General features: G+C 42.0%; 1 protein-coding gene across 1 annotated transcript in view; it reads right to left on the bottom strand.

Moving 5' to 3' along the window:
* Nucleotides 1-22,103, bottom strand: part of NUP93 (nucleoporin 93) — a 75,968-nt gene that overhangs the window by 50,273 nt on the left and 3,592 nt on the right. The window contains exons 2-3 of the mRNA XM_064670661.1: nt 20,594-20,800; nt 19,188-19,305 (exon numbers count right to left, since the gene is read on the bottom strand). Coding sequence (XP_064526731.1) covers nt 19,188-19,305; nt 20,594-20,772 — 297 coding nt within the window. The 5' untranslated portion in view covers nt 20,773-20,800. The remainder of the gene's footprint in view (nt 1-19,187; nt 19,306-20,593; nt 20,801-22,103) is intronic.

Below are 22,103 nucleotides of genomic sequence, written 5' to 3'. Positions count from 1 at the left end.
AAAAGGACAAAGTGACTTTCAAATAGAGGTCATTAGTTCAAACATGCACTAGATCAGTAGTGGCCAAGACTAAAGCATCTAAAGACTGATTAGTGGTGTAAACAAAAATGTGGTGTTAATCCTTCTTGAGCTCCTGCTACCCAAGAGCCCATATTCCAAGTTTACTGCAGAATTTACTTTCTGTCCAGCCCCAGAGGAACAGAGAGGGCTTAGTGGGCACCCAGACACCAAGTGCCTGTCCCCACAGTCACTGCAGCAATGTGACAGCTGCACTGCTCCATTGGCTTGAAAGGGGTAAGTCATTTTTTCTGGTTATGCCCCTCTACCTGAGTGTGCTCACCAGTGTGTTCCTGGATACACATCACCAGACACTGCACTTAACAGCACCCACTCAGCACATCAAGATCATACTGCAGGTTTTGGGTGTTATTTTGTCAGAGAATTTTTCTGTGAAATTACTTTGCTGACTAATTAATGTCATACAACCTATGTGTTCATGAGAAATGGAGAGGCCAAACATCATTTACCCCTTTCTCCCAACACTGACCAGAAGAGGCTCCAATTATCCCCAGAGATCTCACAGGCTCAGACTGTCCATTAGGAGAGGCCTTACTGCAGAACATCCTTCCAGAAGACACCCAAAGAGGGCAGACAAGATTCCAAAACACACATTTCACTAATGAAAAGCAGCAAATGCACAATGCTTAGAACTCAGGAGGAACATCCAGTAATGCAGCTGCTTTAACTTCAGTCATCGAGCACAACTTAGGTGTTTGCCCTCTGTCTCCACAGGGAATTGCAGCTCTGATACCACACCAGGCTGAAAACCAGAGACATCCAGTGAAGCATTATCCTTCTCACCATTACTGGGCACAAGATCACAGGCTGCAGATGTATTTACTGGGGAGTTTGGGTCAACCACTTTCCATTTACTATTAATTAAGCAAACACACACAGCAGCTTCAGTAGTACAGTCAAGATTACACACATCAATGCATACTTTTAAATAAAAATATTAGCTTTTACTCAATTATGATGTAACATATTACTTATGTACTATTACTGAACTAGAGTTCTCCAAATAACATTAATTCCTGTGTTTATTTATTGGAAGTAAGGACATGCTGGAGGTAAAGATAAAGAATACTTGATTTCCTTTTATAAGAAAATTTTATTAATATTTGTTCCAAACAAGATCCTCCAGCTGCTGAAGTTGAACACTACCCAAAATGCATTTTCCCTAGGGTCCTCCATTATCAGCAAGGGCCTTTCCTGCAAGTTCATGTACACTTTCAACAGATTGTCTTTGCTATCTGATTTGAGAGCCTTGGGTGTTCTGCATTCAAGGAATGCAATCAAATCCTGCCCCTTCCAGGCCTTCTGGAACACCTATTAATTCACCCCCCTGGAGAGAGGGAGTTTATTATCTCTTGCAATTGCTAGAATCTAAAAAAGGGGAACAGGGCAACTTAATTTGGCACTGCAATTATTTAAAGTCTATAAATAGTTGTTGCCATAGTGTTAATTAAATGGCTATATGGTAACACCCTTTCTTTTCTACCTTTTAAAGGTAAACTCTGATTAAGTCAGGTAAGCTGGGACCATGCCATACAAGAGTCCATGGAAAGGAGCACAAATGCTTAGAAATTGTGTTGTATACTTCACACAAAGATGAGCTGGAAATCCAAAGCAGCTTGTTATGTTCTCTGTTTCCTTGGTATGAAAGAGGAGAGACTCATTCCCAAATTGCTTCATCGTTTGTCACCCAAACTCAAAATTCTGAACAATCACCATAAAATTCAACAGACTAGCCACAGTAATTGACTGGATCTGAACTGCATGGGGAAAAGAAATCTGTAAGTTTTTTTGCAACATCTTTGTACATTTTAGAAATGTACAAATGATGACAATCACCTCTACACGGAATGATCGGATCTGGCAGATTACTGAAACAGGGGAATGGAGAAGGTCAGATCAGAGAGGAAAGAAACACTAATCCCAAAATATTCCATGGCAGAAAAGAAGTCAATTTTAACACAAATATCAGCACAAGCTCCATCTCAGTAATTACACCACTCACACGAGCATTTGCTCAGAAGTGGAGCAATTGCTACTACTTCCCAGTGAGAGGAAACCATCTATTTTTTTTTTGGCAAAAGTATCATACTAATTTCTTTTAAAATGGTAGACTCTAACAGGCAATAACCCTACCTTACAAAATCTTATTATTTAATGGAAAGCTGAAATGACAGGAAAGGGACTGCAGCAAGTCTTGGCTACAAGTCTAAGTGAGAGATTAAATAACGCTCAGAACAGTGGCCAGAGGGCAAACTCTTGGATCCTCACCTTTTGTCAACTGTTTCCCCTCACATTTGGCAGAGCAGAAAGCTGTTCTGGTCTCCCTTCATCTCCAGTACTTACTTCCAGCTGCAGTGAACTCTTTAGGCTTTGTACAATTACTGTTCTTCATGGCAGGTTGTAACAAACAGCAAAACTACCTGACAGAACCAGATAGCTGAAAACATCATTCTCCACCACAAGTGTGGTCATGCCACCACCCAAAACCAGAGACATGCATAAACCAAAACAAGCTTAACCCTCTCTGTTTTGTCCCTCTGTCTTCTTTCCAGCATCTCCTACTTCAGAGGTTCATTTCAGCATGTGAAGGTTAACAAATACAAAACAAGGAAACTCAAGACTTGTCTATTTATCTTTTTTTTTTTTTTAAATCCCAACCACATTAGTACTTTTGGATAGACAAATTATATTATAAATGCAGGATTTCAACGTTCTGGCACCAAGCCAACATTTTAATGGACATTCAAACACTAACTAAGGAAATGGTTGTGCATTAAGCCTACCAATAAGTCAACAATCAATACTTCAGTACTGCAGTAAAAATACAATGCACCCTTTATAACTGCATCTGCTCTCATCCTTCTTTGTCAAGCTCAGCTCTAAATAAAAGAAAAAAATAAGAGACTCTTGAAACAAGAAATGAAGCACATACTATTTCACAGCCAACAAGTATTTATCCTGAAGTCTAAACCTAATTGGTCCTCTGAACTGTACAGATTTTTGGTTTTCAGCTGTGTACTGAGAGGGCAGCAGAGTCAGGAATAAAAAGGACAGAAGTTCAGACACAAAATTAATCAAGCAGGTCAATAGGTAAGAGCAGCAAAGTAAAGAAACCTCAGACATCTAAGCCCCAAGCAACTGCAGATTAGGAGCTGGTTCCAACTTTATCTCCAAAAAGCATCTCAGTCAAAAGCAAACAAAAAAGAATCCCATCAAAGCATACTAACATTTGGATTTTAATCCAATTCATAGATTTGAATTGCCTGCACAACATCAGTCCTGCATGATCCCTCTCAACAGATCCTATCAGTTTGATCAAATGAAGCCAAAGGCAAGCTCTGCAGAGTATGGGATCTGGACACCCTCTGGAAAGCCTGGGCATCAGGCAGTATCACTCTGCCACAGAACAAATGTTTTAAATTTAGTTAACACTGGCTTCCCATTCAAAGCCATGGCCATAATGCTGAGCCACCACTATATTTCTTAACAGTGCAAAAAACCCCACAGCATTTGGATACTTGGAGCAGCTCCCTGTGTCTGCAGAAAGCTTCAGGGTGAGTCTGTTTTTCAGGAAGAAATGGTGGCAGACATTGATCCAACCCTGTGAAACTTGAACGTAAAAACAGGAGGACAAAACCAATCAAATTGATAATTTTTATCTCCACAGCCTAGTAAGCTCAGTACTGAAATGGAACTTCATCATGGAACAGTTAAGCCAGTGTAATAGCTTGGGTAAACAAGCCAACCAAATTCTCCATTTTCTTCTCCAAGTCTGCAAATACACAGAGGGAAACAGAGAATGATTGTTTCAGAAATCCCTCCACAGATCCCTCACGTTTATTTGCTAAAACTATCTTGCATCCCTGGGGTTTCAGCTATAAACAAGCACAGAGCTCGGCTGGGAATCTGGAAAGACTTTTTGCTGATATTTTGAAGTCAGGGCATCTGCATCTTGAGGCTGAGCTCTGCAAGAGCAGCCAATGCTGCAGGTCTGGCAGCCAAGGGGCAGGAATACCCAAGTCCTCACAGACCCCAAGAGCAGTTTGCTGGTGCAAGATCCAATTCAGGAGCTGGGTAGGTGCCCAGCAATAGGCCAGGCCAGATTTCTCATCACTAGGTTTTGCTGCTTCATCTCACTCTCTCTATATCAGGCACATTGTAAATAATCCATCTCAAGTGAGAGTCACCACGCTACAAAATAGTGCTGCATAAAATTATTATATTGGGCAGTGGCAGCAGCTGTATTGACCAAAGTTTTAGCCTATGACTCTAATCAGCTGCCATCTTAAAGGGGTTTTGTGTGGCCACAACCCAGGGCAGCAACTAATTGTAGTCTTAGCACAATTTCAGCTCAGGGGAGTTGAAGATCTCCAGTCCAGACTGGAGGTGTCTTCAGGATTAAGGGGAGGTTTCAGCAGAGCTGCCAGTGGACAGGTGTTTGTAGCACAGCTTCAGTTCCTTGTTTCAGGTGGGGAAAAGAGCTCTGCTGACAGTCCATGGAGCACAGGGGCAGCCAAGGACTGTGCTGCCCAGCACTGCCAGACCAGGAAACTACTGATGCAGACAAACAACCTTATTTTTTACAAGGTCTGGTATCTGAGGGAGGGAAGTTGGAGGTCAGTTAAACGCTGTCAAATACTGATCAGGGCTGTGAACAATAGAGGTCTGAGAAAATGGTAAATGCAACTCTTATTTCTCAGCTGAAGAAAATGATGCATAGGAAAGCATTTCTTGAACTCAAAGTCAAGCATGAAAATCATGACAAAAATTGGATCAAAATCCAGCTTTCCCAATTTCCTGCAATGAAAAGCAGCTGCCACAGAAGGCCGTTTTCTAAGTAAATATACACATCAGGGGGTGCCAGTCAGGCAAGGATCCAAAAATTCAAGGGTCAGGTGCTATTCAATATTTGAATCAGTGCAATAAAATGCTGCATAAATATTTAAACTGGCATTCCTGCTCCAAAATACTCTTGGAACGTATTTCAGATGCTTGCTTTCAAAGTTGGTAACAGACATTCCCTTCTTCCTTCCGTCCTGCAGAATCTCTGAAATAAAAAAACCATTCCCTGTTCATCCCCAGCACCTCTGACAGCAGTTTGGTGGTTTGATTTCAATGTGCTGCTTTCAGTCAGTCAGTACAAATGGATGAATCTCAAGTGCTGAAATCCTATATCCTTGGCTCTTTATGAGCTCTTGTTCTAAATCTGCCCTCCATTCCCCTGAAAAACCGAAATAAAAAAACGAAACCCAAAACTCCAGAACACTCCCCATTTTTACACCTCACTTAAGAGCCTCTGGCTTCAAAAGCTAAATGCTTGGGTTCCATTTTAGTTGTTCTCACAGAGTGTGCTATAAACTAATGTAAGATACAATTTGTCATCAGACACATTTGTTTAGATCTGAATATAGATCTCAAGTAGTCAAAGTCAAGTAACAAATGCATTTTGATATTCCATGTGCAACTGAACCTCTTAATTGTTTTAGCTTGACATAGAAAAAATATCATGCCAGTCATTAATATAAGTTATGATTATGAGCTTGTAGGCCAACATTTCCCTGTTGTTGGTCACTGCCTGTGCTGCCCTGCCCAGCCCCTGCTTTTAAACCACGAGACAGTCAAGGAGCTGGAAGCTGCTGTAACTGGAGGCAGAAGCAATGCAGATGTGCACTGCCAACAACCCACCTGGCTGCACACTCTAACAATTCAATACACTGAATTGCAGCTCTGCTGGAGATTCCGGTCCTGAGATCTCCACAGTTACACTCAATACTGATTTGCATGAACCTGCTCCTATTTCAGCCTTCATTTCCCTGTGCTTCTATATCCTAGGCCTGTCAGTGCACCTATGCTCCAAAACAGCTGAAGCTTATCTTGAAAAGAAAGCTAAAAACTCTTTTAAAAGATATTTCAACAACGCATTCTAAGAATCACTAAGGTTTTTTTGTAATAAACACAACTACTGACCACAGAAATTTGACATGGTAGCAATAGCTTGTTCAGCAGATCCTTCTAGTAGCACCTGTGCATGTTCTTCAGAGATTAATGGGAAAAAAAATCCCAGATCTAAATCATACTCAAAAAATAAGGAACAACAGACAGCTCTTCCTGTTTTATTTTTGCTGGTCTATCAGAAGTAACAATTAACTAAATATTTGATATTAATGCAAAAGGAAGCTCTGATGATCCCACAGGTAAGATTACTCTGATGGAATGGATGACTGTGCATCAAAAGGCACTGAATTCATACAAACACTTCAAAAGGTAGCACTGCACTTCAATCATTTACACTTGTGCTGGCCCTGGAAAAGAAGAGCCCAAAGGAATCGCTGCCAGACTGTCAGTCTGAGTAAACAAGATTTAGTCTGTGCAGCGACGCCCATCAATGGCAGTCACATTCATTAACACACTGCACTGATTTCACAAACGGTACTAGAAAGGCCAGCACTTCAGCCTTTCAAACCTGGCACTTCTCAGGGCCATCAACCTCACCCTGAGCAGCACCACTCTGTGCCCACGTGGAGGCCTCTCTGCCGGAGGAAGAGGTTCCCACTCATGGTGCTGACAAGGTGTCACTCCTGATTTGCTCTGGAAGCTGGAAGTTCATTTTTTAAGATAATTAGTCGATACCACACAGCAAGGCCAATGATCCAGTGCAGTAACTGCAGCAAAGGGTTGTTTCAAGAGGTAAAACATTTGAGTGAAATAAATCGATAAGCTCAGGAGTTATGTTTAAATGCTGAGGTCCTACCTACCTACACTGCCTCCACAAATTCACTATTGAACAGAACTCCTCAGCTTCTCAAAGAAGTGCATTAACGACACTTTCAGCTTACAAAAACAAATTGCAGTGCTTGCTGAAATATAAATTGTGAAAGAAACAAAAAGCCCTTTTCTTTAGTCACACGTGACAGCAATTCAATTTCCTTGTCTGCTGCATGCATTCTCCATAAGGCACAGAGGTACAGGATACTGGGCATGACAGTTTTCAATATATCATTCGGGAACTTCAGCTGGGAAAAGGATGAAATCAGCAAACCACTGCCACTGACACCAGAAAGAGCCTCACTAATGCAAAGGCACAGCCTGCCCAGCTCTCTGTGCTCTGCAGAGACATGGACAACCAGACTGTAACTCCTGCCCCAGATGCTCTGCTGCTTTAACCTGCTTAAAGTCAATTAATCAGCATATAAGAGAGTGCAGGAAACCCCATTCCATTATAAGTGGTGGCCATCCTTCTCCTCCTTCAGCATCTGATTCTTTCCAGTTTCAAAGTTTCCATGTCGAAGTTCATGTAAAGCATCAGAAAAATCCTCATTTTTTGCTGGATGGCCATAACTATCCAGCACATGTGCCACAAGACAAACACTGCATTTGCAAATCCAGCACCAGGGTGTGTTCCTTCCTATAGATGACACCAGCCAGGCGTGCTGAAGGCAAAAGGATCCACCTCGGAGGGCTGCATAAAATCCACGGATATAGAAACTCCCTGGGAAGATGAACCCTCCCTGGATCCTCTGGGGCACTTCCCACATGCAACATGTTCTGCTGAGCTGTCTCTGCAACTACTCGAGCCTTTGAATTGCGCTTCCCACCTTCCTCTCTGAATATGTGGTTTCAAGCAACGTTTGTTGCCAGGATGCATTGCTAATACATAATATATTGGCTGAAAATTAGTATTTCATCTCAGAGAGAAAATGTTACAGGCACTTCTTCAGCGGCAATGCACCCAGAAGAGTTTGAGCAAGAGATTTTGTAAGACAGATACAGCAAACCTGTAACCAAGAGAAGATAGACCTACTGAGACAAACAACTAAATCGTGCCCTTTAAGAGACACTGCAGATTCAACCCCCTGCAGGAAGGAGATCTGTTCTGCTATTCTGCTGCAAAAGAACGTTATTTCTTAAAGCCAGCAAATACAGTAACCCAGAAGAAAGAAGGAAAGAAGTTAACAAGTTAACAATTCTGCTACAGTGACTAACAGGGATATAACTGAGTGACAAGTTACCCAAGGCCTCTTAGCCAAAGATTTTACACTACGAGCTGATGGGAATCATTCCCTGCTCAGCTCCCCCCTGCTCCAGCAAGGAGCCAGAAGATGTGTCCACCTTGAGGGCTTATTTCCATAATTCACTAAGTCAAAAGCTCATGAAAAACAGACACCAAGGTTTTTCTCAGAAGAGGGGGAAAAAAAAGAAAAAAAATCAAGAGGACATTAGCAAAGGTAGAGAAAGCATCTAAGGGTATGAAACCACAGACAAACAACAAAACATTTAGCATAACATTAACTAATGACACACAGCACTATTATGCACTTCATCCTACCAGCAAATAAGAAGCCAAAACATTAACCTCAAGTCAAACAGCAAAACAAAATTAAGAAGTGATGTTGATACAGTGTATCTGTTCAGTAATCAAGCTTCTTACCACTAGCAATGAGCCGCAAATTTTCTAAACAAGCCATTTTTTACCTTGGAAAAATTAAATCAAGACAGATGGGTACTAAAAGAAATACTGCAGGGTTAGCTCTATAAAAAACCTGAATCACACCAGAGTACAAGGTCCAAATGTGTAATTCCACTGTGGGATAGATCTTTGCATCCAGCTTCCAGCACTCAACTTTCAGGAGGAGCTAAAGATGGTCACAGTTTCTTTTAGTCAAGAGAATGGTGAGTCTTTTGACTACTGCATTAGTGCTTATTTCAGAGTCATTAAAGCCTTCAGGTTTTTGTATCTACTTAACAGACAAAGTAAAAGGATTTAAACCCGCATTTTTTGCTACAAGCCTTGGGGCAGGAGAGGAAAGAAATAATGAATGTTTCAGAGTTACTATATGGTAACCATAGCAGGCAAAATCAATTACTGCTCCAAGGATCTGGAGATAACATGCGAGTTCCCACTCATATGTTTGAAATGTGGTTTGGTTCCCCCCCCCCCTCCATTTCCTCCCCCACTTGTCTTCAGAAATGTCTTTTCTCATACATTAGAATCTGGCCCAAAGAATCCTACTGGCTTGCAAACACATTTAGAGATAAGGATTTGTCATGATACTGTATGGTATCCCCACCTGTGCACTCCCACTTATCCAAGATTAAAATCAAATCCTTCACAGATTACTCCTCCTGCCTTTCACTCCGGGTTTGGCTACACTGAACATCCTTATCAGGAAAACCAAACAACAATGGGGTGTTATCAAGAACACCATGTGAGCTGGACAGCCACCCTCAGAAGGGAAACTGCAGGGCAGACCTGGGGAATCAGCAAAAGCATGAGGTGGGAACACTTTGGGGATGAATAAGGTTAATAAAAGGAATCAAGAGCTGGTACTTTAAAAGTCTGTGAAATAAGTGTTCCAGAAAGGGCAGATCCAGAAACCCAGTTCATACAGATCTGAAGAAAAAGGAAACTATGTCTGGTTAAATGATGCCAAGCTCAAAACCAATAAAAGGAAATAAATTTTAACATAATCTGTAATTGGATTGTGGAACTTACTACCACAGGAAGATGACAAGGCCAAAAACATAATGGGATTAAAAACTGACTCAGTCTGTATATGGATATTGACAGTATCTAGAGCTGAGCTTAACACTAAAATTGAGGAAAGAATTATTATTCCTCATGCTTCAGGGAGAGCCAGTCTCTAACCACCAGGGAACAAGGTGATGCCTAATAAAGCAAGCAGATATCCCCATGAACATCTCTGTCAGTGCTTCTCCTCTGAGCTATCTGGTGCTGACAATAAGCACGTAAAGGCAACCAAACAGATCGGTCCCAAACGTGGTCTAAGAAATCAACTATGACAGATTTAGTTTCAGCTAATCCTGTATCAAGTCTAGGATAGCCAACTGAAGCATTCAAAAGGGTTTAATAAAGCTGCTGAAACTGAAATTAAGCACTGAGGTGTTTCCTGCTGTCTTTCCTCATCCACCAGCCTTTGAACAGCACTCGTGTAACACTGGCAAGCCTTCCCTTTGCTCACTCCAAAATACCACAAGTTAGAAAACCTCTCTTCCCTTTTCCACCTCTACCCCACAGTAAACATAGGAGATAACACAGAACCCAGAAATTGCTGCTTCAAAAGCACAGTCCACAGAGACTTCCACTGCAGTCACAACAGCTGGCAACATGCTAACTCATTCCTCTATAAAGTTATTTTAAAACCAAATCTCTCCAACCTTCTCAAGCCTTTTTTTACCAAGCAACAATTAAGCATGCTGTTCCAATTAACTTAAAAAATAATCTGTTAGCTGTGGCTCAAAATGCTGCATAAGCATGTTGGAGCTTCTGGTGGAAGCACCATGCATCTTGCATGCTTGCTGAGATACAAGTAATGGAATGGTACAGAAAATTTCCAACTTATCTCCCTTAAGCTTCTTTCACTCATTTTCACATGCATGGAAAACCAATGAGACATTTCACAATAACTGCTTTTTGTTTTAACAGAAGTTTAATGATTTAATTCCAAGTAAGCAAACAACCTTTTTGCACCCAAAATACTGTCAAAACAGAGACCTGAGTAAAGAGCAGGGAGGAGGTAATAGATGAATCCAGAGCAGAAAAGCAAAGGGAATAAACACAAGTGGAGTAAGAAAAAAAATGAGAGATGAAGAAAGATGAGAAATAAAGGACAGGAAATAAAACAAAAAGGACGCAGAGAGAACAGAAGTTGTGCCAAAAATCTAAACGAGTGAAGCAAATGCATGTATCCTTAGTTCTACCTCAAAAGGCTGCAACTTTCTTTCAGGAGCATATCTTGGCAGGAATAAGAATTCATTTTGACTTCAAAAAGAAAGTTAAAAAACATCCATGCACACAACCCAAACATTTCTTCTGCAAACTGCCAAATTTCCAGGCTGCTGTTTCGCTCAAGTACATCTCAGTTTGATGCCCAGGCATTGATAAACAGTTGACACACTTCTTAGTTAGTGACTATTTTAAAGCAAAGCTTGATAATGCCTAGGATTAAGATTTTGGATGTGGAGTCAAACTGACTAATTACTACAGTGGAGAGGAGGCCACGCACAACAATGTACCTGTGGCCTCTCCCAGACTGCTAAATTAGGCAAATGGTTCAGTGATAAACCCCAGTGGAATTCATCAGTGCAGTAACACTTTCAAGAGGCCTGAGTAAATTAGGGGGGCTTGAAAGGAGGGGAGGGAGTCAAGAGCTGCAGCAGCTGCTGGTTTTCCTAGTAAATTTGATGAACTGCCTTGCTGAAAAGAAAGTGTCCAGGGTTTTATGCTGTTTGTGACCACAGGAGTTCGGCGAGAGAGTCTGGCCTGCTCACATTACAGATTTCCCTTGTGGAAGAGTGATTTTTTCTGTACAGCTCACAGCACCATGAGGAATTAGTTGAGAAAGGTGGTCAAGACAATGCTCATGTAATAAAGACTAGCTAAAAACCCTGCAAAAGCAATAGCTTAGGAGAAAGGTAACAAATCCACCTCTCTTACAGGTCAGCTCCAAGCCCTTCTGCCTCATTTTAGACAAGTTTGCTGAAGATCAGAATTCTCTTTTTCCTAATGCAGTTGGGAAATTTTCTTTACTTCTCTTTTTCAGAAGAGCTGAAAAGCCATACTGACTTAAATAGGTAAGTGTTCATTTTTCAATGCCAAACCTACAGCTTACATCCATTAACCCACTGCAACGCTGGGACTGAAAGGTTCTGCCATCTGTGAAAAGTGCCTGCACCAAGGCCTCTGTGTGGCTCTGAGCAGGGCTTCCCAAAGCCAAGAGTTTCCACTTCCCATTTCCACAGAGGCACTGGAAGGACATACCAAGGTCCACTGAGAAAGCTGGACTGCTTCAAAAATAAAGAATGAATGAAAAAAAGAAAACCTCCAAACTGTGGTCTTACACTGGTGCTATACAAAATGCTGCTCATATTTCAGAAACCTCATTTACCTTCTTGTTTATTTTTGACAAGTTTTTTTCCCCTTAAATGCAACATAGATGAACCTGGTTCACTTCTGTGTGGAATCAATTCCACTGTGAAATTCCAGCACAGCCCTGCAGATTTTTTATTTCAGAGCTATAATCAAGGTACTGGAAATCCTCTCCTACAAGGTCTACACTTTTATTGTAATGGTTTCAAAATTTTACAAAACAAAATGGGAGTTGTGCTTTGCAAAAGCTACATTTGAGCCTCATATAAATAAATAAAACCATTTCTTTAATCCAAGGAAGTGCTCTATGGCATGATACATAGAGGAGGCAAATTGGCAGGTTGCAAGAATTTGCATCTCAGCAAATTGTTTCTTCTCACCAATCCACTGTAACCACAGAGATGAAACAGTTCTACTAAATCTTTCTAGCACCATGAAAACACTAATTCCAACAGTTCATTTGCACATGCTGAGCACACACTGTCTAGGTCAGTGGTCAATACAAGACCTCAGCCAGCCCTAAATTAATGGGACTGCCTGACACTGAGAGGTACAACGTTGCCAGAGGTGCCACCCTCCTGGTTACATGGAACACAGATCCTGAAAGCCATTCCTGCAATAACCAGCAGGGTCTGGGTGAAATCCTGACTCAGATATCACACCCAGGTTCACTCTATTAAAGGATCCTGCAGTGCCTCCAAGAGAAGCAGAGATATTTACACCTCAGCATAGGAGATGCTTTTGGGATATGTGATGTCAAAGCTGCCTTTTATACCACATTTGCTCCTTCACAGGGGTACGAGGTAACATTCAATTAGGAATTGGAACAGCTGTCATCCAAGGGCAGAGCTACACAGCAAAAGGAGAACAGGGGAGGGGAAATGAAGACATTTGCTAAAAGTCTACAGTTGTACCTATTTGAGATGCAGAGAACATATCTGAATTAAGCAGACAGGAAATGTGAAATGTGCCAGGACATAGCTGAATTTAAACAGATCAATAAACACAGCTAATAGAACAAGAGTTCCCAATTTTTCCACCTCATGACCTTGCACTAGCAAAAAGTTTTGAAATATCCCTTTCAGACCCTCTTGTTTACACACACTGTTCCCAACTACCTTAGAGTCAGGAATCCCTGATCAGAACCATAATGAACTGGAACATCACCACATAATTACTCCAATCAGCATGCAACCAAGCAAAAAAAAAATAAACTTGAAATAATTCAATATCACAGCATTTATTGAGTGACTGTAATCTGGCCAACTAACGAAATGCCAGAGTATTCCACATTAAATGTGCCAAGGTTTTGGTTTTCAGGGGGTATGCATGTTTGTTTTTAAGGTTAGTAAGGCCAGGGTAATTTAAAACTGCACTACTAAACCATGTTGTTGGAGTAAGGAAAACTACAGAAAACAGCTGCTTACTAAGGAAGTGAGGGGAAAAAGCAACAAGTAAAAAAAAAATAACACCAAAACCCCAAATACATTCCCAGTGTCTTTGGCTTTTTTTTCCCCTCTCCCACCTCTCTTTTTCTACAGTGTGATTCACTCACCTATCTGAGGCCAAAAGGAGGGAGGTTTATTTTTATTTTTTCGTGTGTTTGTTTTTGTTTGTTTTTTATTCCTTTTAACTTAAACCAAAACAAACCCCAACCATGCTGGCTATGAAACAGAGAAGCCTGCACTCTTAAATCCCAGTCACATCCCAGTCTATGCACATCTTGCCATTTTCCAGGACATCCTTTAATCAGGACAGGCCTTGGGAGGCTCAGGGCCAGCCTGTTCATTCTGATGGCTCTGGGACACTGTCAGGGTCAGGAAGGTGGCAGACAGGCCATCAAACCCCTGCCTGTCTCACCCAGGCTGCAAAAGCCCCTTGGCTGCAGTTTATGTAAAATTGTTACACGTTACCTAAAGAAGGGAGACATGCAAACACCTCAGAGATGGGCTGAGGAAGTTTCTGTAATTTATATTTCTAAGGTCCACATCCCTTAACTCCATTTGCTGCACATCAAAATACTCATTCACTCCCTATCACTGCTTTCTTCAATTGTGTCAAAACTGCCTCTGGCCACATTAATTACCAGGATATTTATATTCTTGATCTACTTGCCCAAATGTGTACATGAGGGCTCAAATCCTGAATGCAAGCAGTGAGACAACCTAGGCAAGGGAGACAGCAGGGTTTGACACTAGCATGCACTACCAGCGGGAGGACAAAAAAATGACTTCTGAGAACCTTTGTAGAAAGGTATTTTTGGAGCTATTTTTGGAGCCCAAGATTCCTACAGCTTTTGAAGAATTCAGACTAGGGCTGCAAATAATATTTTTCACTCCTTGCATCGCAGCAATGCAAAGAAAGCAAGAGCAGCCCCAAAAAGCCGAGGTGGAAGGTTGTGCTCTGCATTCCCCACCGCGGCTCTGCGACGGTTAAAAGGTCCCCACAGCTGTGCTGGCATCATCGATTTGGGTGAACCAGGAAGCGACAGAAAAATAAAGCCACCTTAATTTCAAGCTCCATTAGAACTGAAGGACTTGGGGGCGGGGGGAGAAATCAATGTTTGGCAAATGGGAAAGGACAAAATCTGCAAAAGGAAAAACGCATTTTCAGGCTAAGCTAATGCAAACAATGGATGGTGAACAGCACTTGAGGCTGCCCCTTTAAGGTTGTGTCAGCATTTCCATTTATAAACTCTGATTTTAGTTACCCTCCAGTAGATTACCCACAGGCTTTGGTATTATTCTAGCAGATACCACAAAGTATATCACAAATGGTAATACAGAAGAGCAGTAAGAGCTAGACTGTTGAATAACACACCCTTTCAGTACCTGGTATAATTTAAAAACTCTTACTCTAACAAATCATATGCTTACATATACACAAACAGAACACAGAGTACTGGAGCAAGCAGCCTGGCACTCAGATTCTACCAACACTAAAGCAGAAGTCAAAGCTATCTTTGACGCAGAACCTGTTCATGGTATTTTGAAAAGCTTGAAAATATCCCAGATACTTAATTTCAGTCTGTCTCCATTGCCACTTGGATGGATTTCAGTCTAACCCTCTGCCCTCATTTAGATAAAAGCTCTTATTTCTGTATCTGGACCTCCAGAGAGTTACTCAGTCAATACTCTGAACATCCACACCCAGAAATCAAAACCAAACCCTACTATGCAACCTTTCATTTCATTTCTGCCTAGATCACAAGGTCAAGGTGAAACAGTTGTACAAATGAGATAATTCAACAAAATTTCCCTTCAGTGTGATGGAGCCAGGCCTTCACCTCAAACCTCCTAAGCAGATGAGCAGTGCACACAAGGAGAGCTCGTGTCTGCCTCTAGCATTCATTTCACAGATCTGCACAGAGCTGGAACGAGCTTGAAAAGTGAGAGCAAAGCCATTTCTTACATTTACCACCGTGATTTTGGGCTTAGACATTTCAAAACAAGCAGGGAGGGGGGTAAAATCTAGGATCAAGCCAACGTGACATGTTCAAAACCACGGCCCAGAATAAAGCATAAACATACACTGTAACCAGGCAAACCATCTCAGCAGGTATGAATCGGACCTGGATCCTGCAACTAACCCTTCCCAGGTACCCAAATCAGTTTATGTGCACATAGCCTGTCTTCAGGATACAGACTTCCATGATCAATTCTTACCTGGGATTTTTAAAAGACACAAAGAAACAAACAAAAAGACCCAAGCACATAAATAGTGCCAAATATGACATCGAGAATCACTTGAGTTGCACATTCAATTTGGAAAAGGTTTTGCCAAAATGTCCCAGAAAAATCTTGATCTGTACAAATTCTTGACACAAGAATTATTATAAACTGAATTTACTGCAAGAAGTGTTTGTTGTGCTGCATGCAATTTAAGAACACAAGCTTTGAAATGAGAGAGGAAAAATACAAATTCCTATAATTCAATGGCAAGCCCAGAATCTTTTACATAATCTTCCCGGCCTACTGCTCTAGTGGGAGACATTTCCTGGACTCACAACCCTTTTATGTGCAAGCAATCTACATTTTACAACTGATAAATAATTTAGATAATTAATTGAGCTGCAATTTGGTGCACTTTTTAGTCAGCACTACAGTGTACCATTTAAAGAGGTTCTGTACAGAAAGTCCCTCCTGCTTGTTAACCCAAGTCGAGACTTCTATTAAGGTGAATTCCTAAACCTATTAAGGTGAATTCCTAAATTCTCTTAACACTTTCTGAATGTTTTGCATCAGCATCCTGGGACTTCATGCCTTAGGATGCTCTCCTCCACATATAAAAGAATAATTAAAGACTCTACAAAAGTTTCAGACAGGATTTAAGGCTAAATAAATTTGCTGCAATCTACACAGAGTTGCAAGTATGTATGTTGAGCACGAGGAAAAGACAGGACTGAGAAAGGACAGCTGAGCCTGCAACACTGATGATGAAGTGTGAACCAAGTTCATTAAGGATTTATGAAGAAGTTTTTGCTGGTTGAAAAGAGGAATGGTTACGCTGGAAAGCACAGGCTGAGGACTCGATGCAGAACAGAACAGCCCTTCCCAATCCACAGAATTAAAACCTTCCAGCATGTCTGTGTAAATACTGAGTAACAGCAGAGTAAAGCCTCCTAAAGAAATAAACCAGATCCCTCCCTTTTATCACTGTTCACTCTGCCTTCCAGAAACAATGGGAGCAACTTACGGAGGAGGGATTCTACACAGTGCAAAGAGATAGTTACATCTGGCCCAAAATAAACACAAAACCTCTGAAGGAGCCTTATAAAACTAATTATCTAGGAAGAAGGAAAACAAATCCCATCATCAGAAGGTATAAGAAAAAGTAACATAGAAAGAAACTTTCATAGCACATCTTTATCTAAAGCACCAAATAACTTTAAGACTTTCTTTATTAGTAGAGCTAATTAGAGGACAGTCAGCAGTGTCTTACATAATTAGCAACAAACTACCCTGAAAGTGTTGATGACTGCATACCAGAACCTACAGATGAGTGCAGGGACTTGTCCATATTCTAAGCAAGTAACTATCAGGTAACAGAGCACTGCTGACACCAGCCAGACAGCTTGAGATGTGACTGCAAATATCCTCAGACAGAGCAGAGGATGATGTTCTGCAAGACAACATAAAAATCACTGCACCTGTGAACTGCAAAAACGAGCAGGGACAAAACATTCAGAACTCACACTTCACTCATGTGCCTGCAAGATGGTCTAAAAGGGAGCCCCCTGGCCATGCTTCCCACTGCAAATCACTCTTAGCTAATTGACTACGAATGTTCTCTGCACATGGCCTGCAAAAAAAATTTAAGATTCCAAGCACGTGAATATTAGGCCTAAGAGATGAGTCGTTAAAGTGATCACTGATTAAACCACCAGTGTTAATCATGATGCAAAAGAGCAAACAGGGAACTTTGATTTAAATGATTGATTTTAATCCTGTTTCTCATTTGTACTTTTAAGCTGTTTTCCTAAAGAAAGGGCTGAATCTCATTGGCTGATTTGGCCACTTAAACACATTGATTTACAATTAACCAGCAATTTTACGTTAAACTTGAAGCTTTTCCTGAACAGGAGGATACATTCAAATATTGACAAGGGTGACTAAAAATAATATACTGGAGAAAACATTCTGGGATCACCGTAAGAATATACCAGAATCATGGTAACAAATTAGGCCTCGAGATCTGGTATAATTAAGAAAGAAGAAAACCTTCACATTTTAGTTAGGTTACCAGTCATAATATAAAATGTGATTATCAGGCAGTCCTATCTATTTTCTTACATGCCACAAATCTCAGATTGAAAGAGCGAGCACTCCACTGCTTCTGGGCTTGTTGGTAAAAACACCACAAAAAGATTCTTCTTAAAGCAGAAAGGAAAAACACCAGAAATCAAAGAATTAGCAACAGTAGTAAACTCTAAAGAAAAAGAAAAAAAGAGGCAAGAGTTCTTGAAAAAAAATCTAGACAGAATGAGGCCAAGGAAGACTTGTACAAAGTTTAACACTACCAATTAGAAATACAACAACATCACAAACTGGAACAAAGGAATAAAATGAGAAAAGATAGAAAGTGAACAATGCCAGCGGTTTAGAGCTCTCACTCTATGATCAGGCAATAGATAAAGTCTCCAGAGTACCCTAATTTTTGGTGAAAGCAGGCCTTAGAGAACTGGGATTAAATAAGTCTGCCTGAAGACAGGAGACCACAGGGCTCCTAACACCAGAACGAGACTAAACTAAGGGCCCATTCACCCAAAATGGACGGCACCAAATGCTAAAATAAAACATACATTAGATAAAATGGGGTAATTTCACATGCATCCCTGCCCCTCCTGAAGTTAAGTAGTTCAGAGCACACTACTCCTGAAGAAAAAAAAAAAAAAAAAAAAAAAAGAAGAGCTTACAACTCTTTTAACCCTCATAATTTAGTCGTCTGCCAGTAAGGAGAGAAGATAAACTTTGAAATGATTAACCAGTAATTCAGACTGCTACCTTCAATGCAACCCACAACGTCGATTCCATTACCAGCCCTTAACTGAGTAATGAATCCTGCAGATTTCATCAGGAAGATACTCTACAGGGGCAGGCGACGGCCGGAAAGCAAAAATAGATGGTTCACATGAATTTTTAAGACACCCAGGGAGACAATCCACAGGAAAATTTACAAGATTAAATCACCTGGTAAAGCATATGAAACATGGCAAATTCAGTCTACCACCAAGACAAGGTTATGACATCTGAGATACAGTGAAAGAAAAAAGCTACACTCACCTCTTCTGCTTGTTGATTTAAATGGCCCCTATTCCAACACCTCAAAATTGCCAAGTGGTTCCACATGTGATTTTCCAATTAAACATTAAAATAGGTCTCAAAACTACGAGGGAGAAGCATCCCTGGGCAATTTAGGCTTGCAAAGCCAACCAAGACAGGTCCACAAAGAAAGTAAGTATGTACCTAGTTCTTCTTGACTTCAGCAAGAATTTGGATCTTAAAATACATGTCTGCTATCTTGACACTTAATGCTGCTTCTGACAGTTAATTCAAACATCTTTCATCATTGAAAGCAACATCCCTCCTCTGCATTTCCTCTCGCCAGTGAATTAAACACAGAGCAAGAGCATCTCCACAGAGGCCTAAGAACAGGTTTGAACCACAACACAAGAACGGCAGTGACCAGCACAGTGTAATTCACGTGTCACCAATGTCCCTACCTGGATGTCAGTGTCCTTCACAGGTTCCAGAGGCTCAAACGTAGTGACTGCACTCAGGCTCTCGAGTCGTTGAGAAATGTGAGATATATCAAGCCCTCTAGACCCCAGAAGAACAGACCTATAAGGAAGAAATTGTACAGATATGAAATTAGTATTGAACAGACAGAACTCCAAACCCAGACTCATTGCCAATATTTAGGTCAGCAGCGAGCCACGTACAGACAGTGCTCCCAGACATGTTATAAAAACTGCACAAAACCAAACTTAGAACAGCCCTGTGTGTCTATCCAACCACCTCAGCCTGCTGAACTCTTTCTGCTGTTCCACTGCAGTGCTGCACAGCTGCCAAGTCCTTCCAGACAGAAAAAATGTACACTATGTTGGTAAAAACACCTTCAGCAGCAGCCAGAGCAAGGTATGCACTTTTTGCCTTTAGTGCCCAAAATTGAGAACAGCAGCTACTCAAATAAATCCTTCAATTACTCTGTTGTTTTTTGGAAGTATGAGAAAGGTGGGAGGGAAAAAAAAACCAAAATAAAAAACCCCTGTGGTGGGGAAAAACACTTTTTTTTTTCGGGGAAAAAATACCCCCGAAGGGCCAAGAGGGGTGAGAGGAGACCCCCTTGTGTGTAATGGAAAGAGATCCAGCTACAACTCCAGCTATGACTGCTGCACTGGAGAGGAGAGACACTGCTGCCCTGAAAGTGGAAAGGATCTTTCCTTCTTCCCTTCTGGACTTTTATTGGAGGGAAAAGAGATTTGATCCAATGTAAATATTGCTTTATCATAGGAGAGATAGTTAGGATTGTGTATATAATGTATTATAATATTTATTTGTGTAATAATTGTAATATAATTCCCTTTCCGCCATATTGAGTCTTGTGTTGTGTCTGGAAACCCCCCTCACACTGGGGTGAGTTGTGGGAGGGGGGCTTGGACTCAAGAATTGGATTTTTGGGGGTTTCAAACCACAACACCCCACACTAACCAAGCTTTGCAGTTATCGTATTTATCCCAGGCACGTCCTCCTCGCAGGAGTCCCCACCCGTTAGAAACTAAACCCCGTGAGCAGCTTCCCCTGCCCATGCAGGGTGTGCAGTGCCAGTGCCCCACAAAGGGATGGCAGTGCCAGTGCCCCACACGGGATGGCAGTGCCAGTGCCCCACACAGGGTGTGCAGTGCCAGTGCCCCACACGGGATGGCAGTGCCAGTGCCCCACACGGGATGGCAGTGCCAGTGCCCCACACGGGATGGCAGTGCCAGTGCCCCACAAAGGGATGGCAGTGCCAGTGCCCCACACGGGATGGCAGTGCCATGCCCCACACGGGATGGCAGTGCCAGTGCCCCACACGGGATGGCAGTGCCATGCCCCACACGGGATGGCAGTGCCAGTGCCCCACACTCACGCCTTCACGTCGGCCGTCTCCTGGGAGGTGCGGGTCAGGGTGCGGGAGCGCAGCCGCTCCCCGGCCTGCTGGATCTCCTGCAGGTTCCGCTCCACGTGAGGCAGCTCCGAGATCCCCTCTGTCTCAGCTGCCAGCTGTTCTGCCTGCTGGAGCAGCTCCCCAAAGCCGTCCGTGTCCATCTCTGCGGCAGGTTTCACTCAAGACACACTTTGGAGAGAGAGAAAATTCCTGATCAGCTATAAACTGTTTCCACACTTGCAAGGTCACAGACAGGCCACCAAGAGCAGGTCTTCTAGAACAGGATGCTCTGTCCATCCTCCCCAAGCATTAAACATCAAGGAAATCCTTTCAAGTGGTCTCAGAGAGCTTTCCCTTGCAGGACTGCAATTTATGGACCTGTCAGAAGTGGGATGCAGATCCCATATGACAGTTCATATATTGCCTTAATACAAAGGAGGGTGAAAGCAGAGAAGTCCCAAGGAGAATTTAGTGTTAATTTAGCCATAAACTACTTGTACACACACATAAATAAATAGCTTAGAGAACTGGACTCCCTGATCCTTATGGGTCCCTTTCCATTCTATCATTCTGTATTTTTATATATTATAAACAGATGCATACATATGCACGATAGGAATATAGGAGGGCTGAAAACACACATAAACATGAGGTTAAGAGCTATAGATGCACATAGACAGTCATAACTAGCTATTAAAATGTGTTAGTCCATATTTCATTAACCCCCAGTCAAAAGAAGTACACTTTGTTCCAATGCAGAAGGCCTGGGATGAAATAAGATGATCCAGATCTCAAGCATTAGCTCCAGCTCTTTATCATTTACTCCAAAGTAAAATCACTGGGGACTATCTGGTTCAAGGGAGCCCACCGAGAAGAAAACAGAGATTTTTACAAACCAACAGTAGCCTGCAATTCAAGTATTTCTTGGTACCCCTCAACCACACCAAAGCAATTTTACAGCACAGTTTGAACATTCCTCACGTTCTCAGTCTCGCCACCATTCCCAAGTACAACTACCAGTAGCAGTGCCTTCCTCTGTCTGGACAAGTGATTTAAAAGCACTGCATGATGATTCATTCAGACATATGCAGTTAGAGAGAGAAACCCACCCCTCCCGCCTGGGTGCCAGGACAAACCCCACCAGCCGGCATCCAGGAAGGGAGCATTTCACAAGCACTCCCCACACACTTCTGGGAAGCTGGGAGCTGCTGGGGGAGGCAGGGATGGGATTTGCACTGACTTCCTAATCAGGTGAGATAGCAGAGACCGGATTTGTTTGCCCAGATTAGCGTGCCACCGAGATGGAGCGGAACAGGGAGGAGGAGGCTGGAAAGAAGCAGTTTCATGCCCTGCAATGCAGTACAGAACATCTTTCCAGTGTTTACTTGCGATAACTCAGGTGCACCCCTGCCAGGAACAGCCTCTGTTGGCAGACACTGACCAGAACAGCCACATTCTGTACAGCTACGAACTGATCAGCTCCTCGGGGAGC

Source organism: Pseudopipra pipra, chromosome 14, assembly GCF_036250125.1.
Source record: "Pseudopipra pipra isolate bDixPip1 chromosome 14, bDixPip1.hap1, whole genome shotgun sequence".
Taxonomy (NCBI): domain Eukaryota; kingdom Metazoa; phylum Chordata; class Aves; order Passeriformes; family Pipridae; genus Pseudopipra; species Pseudopipra pipra.
This window is presented reverse-complemented; position numbering and strand designations above follow the sequence as displayed.